General features: G+C 38.3%; 1 protein-coding gene across 1 annotated transcript in view; it reads right to left on the reverse strand.

The window, feature by feature from the left end:
• LOC306868442 (diacylglycerol kinase zeta-like) overlaps nucleotides 1-9801 on the reverse strand; it is a 28126-nt gene that overhangs the window by 12299 nt on the left and 6026 nt on the right. Inside the window, exons 2-7 of the mRNA XM_079414606.1 lie at nucleotides 1958-2066; nucleotides 1700-1795; nucleotides 546-623; nucleotides 405-461; nucleotides 261-329; nucleotides 111-182 (exon numbers count right to left, since the gene is read on the reverse strand). Of these exons, the coding sequence (XP_079270732.1) occupies nucleotides 111-182; nucleotides 261-329; nucleotides 405-461; nucleotides 546-623; nucleotides 1700-1795; nucleotides 1958-2066 (481 nt within the window). The remainder of the gene's footprint in view (nucleotides 1-110; nucleotides 183-260; nucleotides 330-404; nucleotides 462-545; nucleotides 624-1699; nucleotides 1796-1957; nucleotides 2067-9801) is intronic.

The following is a 9801-nucleotide window of genomic DNA, read 5'->3' on the forward strand; positions in this document are numbered from 1 at the left end:
AAAGCATTAATTTCTTTAAAAAAAATCTTCCTGACACCAAACTTTTGAACGGTAGTGAACATTGCAACCATTTAAAAAAAAAATAATTTTATCAGATGTGCAACACTTACTGCTTGCTTACACCAAGAGCAGCTGATGGCCACGATATCTTTACTGTGGAAGGAAAATTTCTGCTGGAATCCCTGAGGAAAGAGTGAAATTAGGCCATAAATACTTTCTGAATGATTACACGTTTCAAATTTTATGAGTCTTGCACTGACCTTTCCACATTGCCTGCATTTTCCATCTTGCCGTCTCCTATGGACCCAGTGATGTCTCATGTTTGGAGTCTGAAACACAAACCAGCTCAGTTGTTTAACAAAACTAGTTAGATAAAGCTCATTTTAAGGGACAAAATGTCTAACCTCTCGGACATTTCTCATCCCTGGATCTTTAAATGATGGCTTACATCTGAAGTTAATCTATGGGAAACAATCAATTTCATTTGTTGAGATAAAAAATTCCAAAACATTGTACATATTTCGGCTTTATAACAATCGTCTAACCTTCTCCAGCTGATCCATGCATACAGTGTGAACAGCTATTTTGCACGATGCACATTTGTGGCGAGGAAGAGATTTTTGCTGAGAAAACAAAATGAAACAACAATTGGCATTTTAGTAATACGTCTGAATCTGTGCGTATAACATTTAACCAGCTCGTGCAGGGATTTATTTTTTTTTACAAAAGAAGCGACACTACTATAAACTACTCATTGTGCTGTTGATCGTTTTAAGAATAAAAATATGAGTCATTTGGACTATTGTAATGCACTGCTAGGTGGTTGTCCTGCATCTTCAATAAACAAGCTACAGATAGTCCAAAATGCAGCGGCTAGAGTTCTTACCAGGTCAAGAAAATATGATCATATTACCCCAATTTTACAGTCTCTGCACTGGCTACCTATTAAGTATCATTTACAAAATATTATTACTTGCCTATAAGGTTCTAAATGGTTTAGCTCCTGCGTACCTAACTCGTCTTCTACCACGCTACAATCCAACCCGCTCCCTAAGGTCACAAAACTCTGGACTTTTGGTAGTACCTAGGATAGCAAAGTCCACTAAAGGAGGTAGAGCTTTTTCACATTTGGCACCCAAACTCTGGAATAGCCTTCCTGATAACGTTCGGGGTTCAGACACACTCTCTCTGTTTAAATCTAGATTAAAGGCACATCTCTTTAGCCAAGCATTCACATAATGCATCTTATAATCTTGTACTGCAGTTATATCTGATCAAATGTACATTATTATTATTCTTTAGCTTGGGTTGAACAAATCATTTTTGCTTAGATGGAACAGCAGCTATGCTAATTATGTCTCTATTTGTTTCTCTGTTTCTGCCACGGTATTAACATCCCGAGGTAACTAGGAAATACAGAAGCTTCAGTCTGGATCCAACCCTTAAATGATCTGAGATGACCTCTCTTTTCTGAGATCTGAGAAAAGATAATGCCAACCCCTCAGAGGACCTCAGAGGATGCCAAAGCTCAGACAACATACAGAATTACCAAATTTTCCCATAAGTTAAATATATTATGGTTCTGCAATATATAAATATATTGTGGAAACTTAATTTCCTGTAGAGCTGCTTTGCAACGATTTGTATCGTAAAAAGCGTTATACAAATAAACTTGAATTTGAAACTTGAACTCATTTACCAGTGACTTGGCAAAACAATACGTCTCTCCAACGTAACAGAAATCTCCAGACGGACTGGTCTCAAACAACAGGTGTTGACCAAACTGGGCATTTTCCTGTGGAACACAACTAACCAGTAAATTAAACAGTAATTACATAGATTAATATGGATTACTGTGTAATGAGTTGGAGTTTACTGCCAACTGCCATTGAGGTAAATGAAAATGATAACACTTGGAATCCTAACTTGCTTGTTAAAATGCAAAGGAGTAACTCACAGTCCAATCCACGGTGCTGCAGATCTCTTTGTTGGGTTCACATTTGGCGGGTATTATGGCGCCGGATTGGGCAGCATTATCCTGCACACCAGCCTTGGCAATGGCTTTCCTGACAAAAACAATGACAGTGACATTAAACAGACTAAACAGACTGTCTGTATCCATCATATCTTAAGTCAATTAGGACACTGATCAAAAGAAATACAATTATGAATATTTTTCCCTGAAAGGATGGCATCATATTTCACACAGTTTTCCACCTGGAATGCCTTGAGGGTCTCTTTGAATTGCATTTGTTTAATTCGATATCAATCATTATTTGACTATTTTCACTAGTCACCCACAATGAGAATTGTAGAGCATGGCTTGGACATCTATAGGTTTTTCTGCTTTTAATCTGTTTTCAGTACTCCCACAATACACTGTGGATACCTGATGTTTAGCCCATGCCATTCAGCTCACCAAATTTGCAAGATGCAGCACTGGATTTTATGCTAAACAACAAAATGGCTGGTCTTTAATGTAACTTTATTTGATGCACATCTATATAGAATCGAGTGTGCCATCTGTACATCAACGTTCATGCTAAATGTTAACACGATAGACAAGTGCAGAAACAGATGTAGCCTCTCCTTATACAGGAACTCTGATGCAAGTATGGCTATCAGTCGTGACAAGAACGTTATCAATGAAGTTTATGCAATGAAAACACAGGAAATGCATTTCTAAAGGCAGATATTACCTTTAGCTTTGGATGGGGCATTTCCAAGGTTTTTTTTTTAATCCTTTTGTAATCAAAAACTTGCTCACCCTGACCTTTGTGTCCTAATCCCTACAGAGTGAATCAGTGAAGCTTAGCAACCTGTTGATGAGAAGCCCACTGGGTGATCAGTAACGTTGATGAGTCACATTACCTCGCTGTGGTAGCAGCTGCGCTAATGAGTGAGCGCCATGGTGCTCGTATCCACGGGATGGAGAATGAGAAGGTCAATGCAATGAAAAGCTACGTTGCAACTGCCTGCACTTGCATTCAATGTAAATGTTTGAATGATTGAGAAATTACTAAAGATATTGACTTGAAAGAGAGTTCATAAGCGGAGATTCACATGTATTGCAAGTCATAGTATCTAATCAGAAAACCTGTGCATTGCCTTCACTACAATATAAACTATTTAGGGATGCTCATAATGACAGCAATCTGCAGCGGCATCTTTATAAGAGAGCGAAAATAAACTTAAGCAGAGGTCAGCTTCATCCAGTTGTGCAATGATGTGATGCAGCAACTGTCAAGCAACTTGGTGACCTCCAGGAATATAGTTGTCATTGTGAATGCACCTTTGATGCTACAAGCCTAAAGAAACCGACTTTGCCAAATATTAACCATCTTCTCATTGTGCTCCTATGCAAAACCTTTGTCAGAGTTCCTCAAATCTGGCCTTAGAGTGCTACTGCCCAGCAGAGTTTATCTCAAGACCTGATCATCTACCTGTAATTTTTCTAGTAACTCTGAAGACCTTGATTAGCTTACTCAGATGTCTTTGATTAGGGTTGGAGCTAAACCCTATAGGGCACTGACCCTCAAGGGCCAGATTTAAGGAACCTTGACCTAGGTCATATTTAGTTTCTTTGGCTGTATCCGAAAGCAGAAAATGCTACCTACGCAGGCAACATACACTCTTAGAAAAAAAAGGTACAAAACTGTCACTGGGGCAGTTTTCAAAAGTTACTAATATGTTTTTTAAAGGTACTAATATGTACCATTGGGGTGTAAATATGGTATTATGTATCTTTTAGCTTTTGTACCTTAGGGTATAGCCACAGCTTTGTACCTGTGCTGAGGTAGGAAGGCAGGATGCAAATCTTAGTACTGTAATTGTCACATTCTCTCTACTGAGGTACTGCCATCTGATCGATTTTTGAGGGCTGCATAGATATATCATTTCCTGCCACTATCCTGTGTGTCTGATTCTATCACACACTCTTCACCAAAGCTTTGTCTGTTTTGTTGTTTATACTGTTTAACCTTTATACTGCCTCAGAAGTTGGTCCACAATCAGTTTCGGGAGTTACCTTCGAACGCAAAGGCTGCCTGCAAGTCATTGACTGATAGGGCAGCAAGGCAACAAGTCCACTGTCTAAGCTTTCTGACGAGCCTTTGTGTTGTTCTTGTATTTCGTGAAAATCTAGTTTACGAGCACAGCATGAAATAATAACAACTAGATACAACAACAGAAAGGTTTTACATACGACAAGAATCCACTCCAAGACTCCAGCCTGGGATCATAATAAGCTCCCAGGAGAGGATTGAGAGTTGTGTGACCCCTGTAGCAGGTAGAGCTTCTTCGGTTAGGAAGCGGCAGGCCTCTTCCTGGCCAGGGGCTTCCCGCTTTCGAGATGGTGGAGACCCGTCGATGGCGCCTCCTCTGGTTGCTGCGGCAGTAGCGGACGTGCGGGCCCGACTCCACGTAGCCATAATGTGACGAGTTCCTCCGGAGGCAGCGGGGGACTCGGATCAGCGGGTGGGCCTGGACACGCTCTGCCACCACAGCCAAAGGAAGGCATTCCTGCTGGCATAAGACAGCAGACTCTTTGATCTCCCAGTCTGACAAATCTGCCTCCTCTAGGAGCTCTTTGCACAGCCCCAAGTGATGACTCTCCTCCGAATGGCCGCTGGAGTCCTCGCTATCACTGTCGCTGTCGCCTTCTGAAAGAAGCACATCTGTGTGACTCCTGAATTTCGTGCTGCTTCCCTTGAGTTCCACTTGCCCTGGCAATGGACTTCGGCTCTCCTCATCCTCTTCCTCCTCTTCTGTCATCTGAATTAAGCTGGCCAGCAGCATGGATGGGCCCAAGAGGTGTGTGTCTATATTGCGGAGCTTGCCCACCTTCTTCCGGCGTACAGCAAAGCGAGGATTGGCCTTCGGGGTGGTGGTGCTGGACCGCCGTCTACCACTGCTTTTCTGAACTGGTTGACTGCTAGTGATTCGAGGTAAAGCCTGAAGATGGACACTGGATCGGCGTTGCTGGCTCAACGAAGTGGACGGAAGACCTACGCTGGAGCGTCGACGGGCACGGCTGGCTGGCACTGCAATGCTTGGCCTCCTGTGTCGAAAGGGTTCAGGTATGTGGCCATCATGAATGGCTTCTCCTGTCTCCTTCCTCTTAAAATGCCGTCGGAAAAAAGTGTCCATGGTGGCTGGAAGAATACAGTTCTTTTTCTAAAGTCCCCCCTGAGGCTGTTGATTGAAAATGTAGCCGGTCAGCATAGATTAACCATTTTAGCACTAAGTTCTAAAACTTCTGAAAGCTTGTTACACTGACCTCCATTGACCAAGATTTAAACCTAATCCTTAAAATTGAGATAATCTAACCCAACACATGCCAGTGCTTCCCGAAATGGTCAAATTATTGGCAATTATATTATGAAAACACAAAATAACCTCATCAACAACAGACTTCACAAATCTGTTAAAACCTGAGATAGCATTATTAGCAGATCTGGTCTACCAAATATGTCCTTTTAGTTAAAAACCCTAATGGGGACTCCACAACATCACAACATAACGTACAGTATGCTTCTCTTTTTAGAAGGATCGTCTAGACATGAGTTTATACTGGTTATTAACATTATTATGAATGTGGAAAGCTAACTCCGCCTGTCCTAGCACAGATTTTCCTGGGGTTTACGCCAGGAAAATTTGCCTTCCAAATCGCGTTAATACTAGCAAAGCCAGTTGACTACAAAGGTGCATTGTGAGTCCACGGGTGGTGACATCATGTCATAATGACGTGAAAGGCACTCAAGGAAATTAAGCTCTGCTCAGCTCATGAACGTCCTAATTATCACACGGGGATGTCCAGGGCAGATTATAAGGGCTCTCTGACCCTACAGTAGGACTGACAGTACATTACAGCACAAACAAATGTACCTGAAAAAAGTAATTGAAAATTGCACTAAAAATTATTTGTGTCTGCACTAAACACTTCTATGTAGAAAAACAACTGTTGTTGCTCTCCACCTAGAATAAGGAAGTGACACTCAACCAAGACTAATGACTGTCAGGGTCATCTCTAGTAATGGTATGTAATTAGTGAAGTGGGTTCATTTAGTACCAAAATGTGCACTTAAACCCAGACTCTGAGTTTGATTAGCGCCATCTAAAAAAGACAGGTAATAATATCAGATGATAGTTTGTCACTGATTACATGTAGATTAGGGGTTTTGTTCGCTTACTCTGCAACAGATTTAATTAAAAAGCACAGTTTAGACTATTTTATATAATTCTGACATATATAGCAATGATATTATTGTTAATATTTGTACATCGCAATGTATATAAATGTTACAATATATAATGATTATATACATATATACAGTATATATATATATATATATATATATATATATATATATATATATACACACACTTGAAAAATATGTCTCTCTTAAATGGTCGAATTATTATTGTTTTTTTAAATATTTTTTTAAATTGCATGTCACAATGTATATGTTGCAATATATGTAATGTAATGATATATACATATAATAATGATATAATAATAACTTTACTATATATTTTCAGTAGTATTTATAAGAAATAAATGTTTGGTTTATAATAAAATAGTATTTGTCAATATAATTAAAAATGTGTACTACTCAGCTACACATATAATTTGTTTATGTCTGCTACATTTAAACAGATTTGCATTATACAAAGCTTTATGCATTAAAATATAATTATTCATAACAGCACTCGCTATAAGAACAACAACTGGTCCAAACTCACTGCTAAATATCCACATACAGTACAAACACGTATAAACCCTCTCTAAACACTACGTTTTAAAGCTTAACTCTGCATTTCTGTCCAGTTATTAGTCAATATCCAGCAACAAAGATATTATACGACCTGAGAGTTTAGCTCCCCAGCTCCTTCCCTGACCGTCTCCTCACAGTGAACTGACAGAGAAAGTCCAAGAGATGAACAGGTGAGACAGCCTCCCTCCACACACACACACAACACACAGACAGAGATGAACTACACACAACCCAAGCCTACAGGAAGGGAAGCCCCACAAACAACACAGCTCACTGGGAAGCAGCAGCACACATCACAGAGGAAAGAGCCATCGACTAGGCAGGAGGTAACCAGTAGGAGGGAATGCAGGGTGCATCGAAGCCTCCAGTTTAAAATAATGACCAATTATCAGCTTAACACTGGGAGTTTGTATGAGACGTATGCGAGCACAAGCGTCTGCACTTCCTAGACTCCTAGATCATGTTCCTGGCACATATGCGGCTGACACCAGGTGCTTTATAGGAACACAATTAATGGTTTTATCATAATTATCTCCATCGTGAACATTGTGCAAAGCCGCTTCTGCTTTTGAACAGACCGTTATGCATATTGCTTAATAAAAACAGGACATAGCACTAATTCTGGCGCAAAACAACTCGCGACATGCAACACCCACAGCTGTGAAGATGATCTGTGTGGTTTAACCCACGAGAGCAGCATCAGGTTTAAACAGCATGTAGGTTTTTTAACCATTGTAAAGCTAATCATAAAGATGATGGCTTTAGTGAAGACACCTTGTGTCTATTCACGTCCCCTAATAGGACGACAAGGTGATGCCACTCCACCCCAAAAGCACAATGAGTTTAATTTCCATTTCAAGGCCCTCGTGCTGTTGCATTATGGATCAGCGGGTGAGGAGTGAATGCGCTTGAATATCAATTTGGCAGCCTATAATGAACATCGTAGTTTTGTTACGCCGGGGGTACAAGCTTTAAATACTGAGCATTAATGTGAGCCACTTGATTGTGCCCCTTGTTCTTTGGGGCACTTCTGTGCGTGATGGATGTACACAGAGCTGGAGACTCCATGTGGAAGTAATTACTGTCTTTTAAGTAATGGGGGAGTGAGATCTGCTGGATGTTACCATGGAGTGGGACATCATGGCAACCAAACCTGCTTAGCTGTCCTCTAGTCACTGTGAACTTCGCTTGATATAGAAACACACCCCAGCGTTATATTAATCATGAACTAATTTGTCTTTTATTTGACACCCTTTCAAAAGGTGCACTTTAGGTACTAATATGTCCCTTTAAGTACCTTTAGGGTACTAATATGTACCATTTAGGGGTAAATGAGGTACAAAGATGTACCTTTTAGATTTTATACCTTAGGGTCCTGTCCCAGTGACAGCTTTGTACCTTTTTTTCTGAGAGTGGAAAAACAGTGAAAAAAAGTTCGACATGATATCAAAATTAATGCCTTCACAAAACTTTTCTTTAATTCTTAATTCATCAGTACAGTTACAATCACATCAAGCTAATATTCATAATATTGTATCCACTTTTTTGTCCTATAGTGAGTCCTACTTTTTTTTTTTTAAAGAAAGGAAATTAATACTTTTAGTCATCAAGGATCATTTAAATTGATCAATTAGTGGCAGTAAAGACATTAACATTGTTTCAGAAAATTTATATTTCAAATAAATGCTGTTCTTTTGAACTTTCTATTTATTAAATAAGCATCACAATTTCCAAAACAATTATATACATTTATGCATTTAGCAGACGCTTTTATCCAAAAATAATATATTCAAAAATAATATAATATTATAATAAGAAATGTTTCTTGAGCACTAAATCAGCATATTAGAATGATTTCTGGAGGATCATGTGACACTGAAGACTGGAGTAACGATGCTGGAAATTCAGCTTTGCATCACAGGAATAAATTACATTTTAAAAGTATTAAAAGAGATAACAGATATTTTAAATTGTAATAATATTTTACAATATTACTGTTTTTACTGATCAAATACACGCAGCCTTGGTGAGCATAAGAGACTTTCAAAAACAATTAAAAGACTTAATGATGCCAAATTTCTTATATCAATTGATTTCTTATCCATGAACTCTTCAGTTAGCAGCTCAAAACTATATAACAATTAGGCTCTATTATCATTAGACATATATTTGTCATATAAGAACAGAGAAACAGAAAATAAATGACTTATTTGACCTATTTACTTTCTTAGTTCACATTCCTGATCTCAATGCTTCAGATTCATCAGTCTACATCATTTCAAACAATTCCCTCTTATTTTTTTCCTCTGGATAAACGTCTCTTTGAACAAGTCTCTGTTGTTGCAGGAAAGCTGATCCCGTTAGATTGAAGAGGAAAGGGATGGCAATGCCACCACCTGCTGGATAGGAAACACTGAGTCCATTAAACAAATGCGTTACCACTAAAGGTGTTCTATCCACATAAATACTTCTCAGATGTTCTTTTTATTACTTCATACTATTTAGCTGCACTCATTCATCTTTTTTCATATTTACATATATTTCACAAGACAAAATATTAACTGAATTTACACAAATGATCTTGTTTAAAAGTTAAGTTTTGGTTCTTAATATGTTGTGTTGACCATTTGTAGTTTCTGTTTAATTTATTTATTTTACTTTTTGCAAATGTAGTATTTTTGTCTTGTGGTATATTTTTTAATATATGTAATGTATCACTAAATAAATTATACATATTATTTTTATTATTTATTTTTTAAAGAAATTAACCATCTTAAGGATTCTGCAAGGGGTATGTGAACATATGATAACAGCTGTGGGTATGTGAACAATAGTCACACAAATAATGCCAAAGGATATTTACAGAATGTCATCTGCTTTCGCAGATGATTTCAAAAAAATTTTTAATTTTTTTTTATTATTGCTTGGACAAAATGCTACACATTTCTTTGTGAAATTGGAATATGACACTATAATAATATAGCACTTGAATATTATTGCTCTTTTGTTGGTTTGGATTGCTTCT

The sequence above is a fragment of the Barbus barbus genome, assembly GCF_936440315.1.
Source record: "Barbus barbus genome assembly, chromosome: 50".
Taxonomy (NCBI): Eukaryota; Metazoa; Chordata; class Actinopteri; order Cypriniformes; family Cyprinidae; genus Barbus; species Barbus barbus.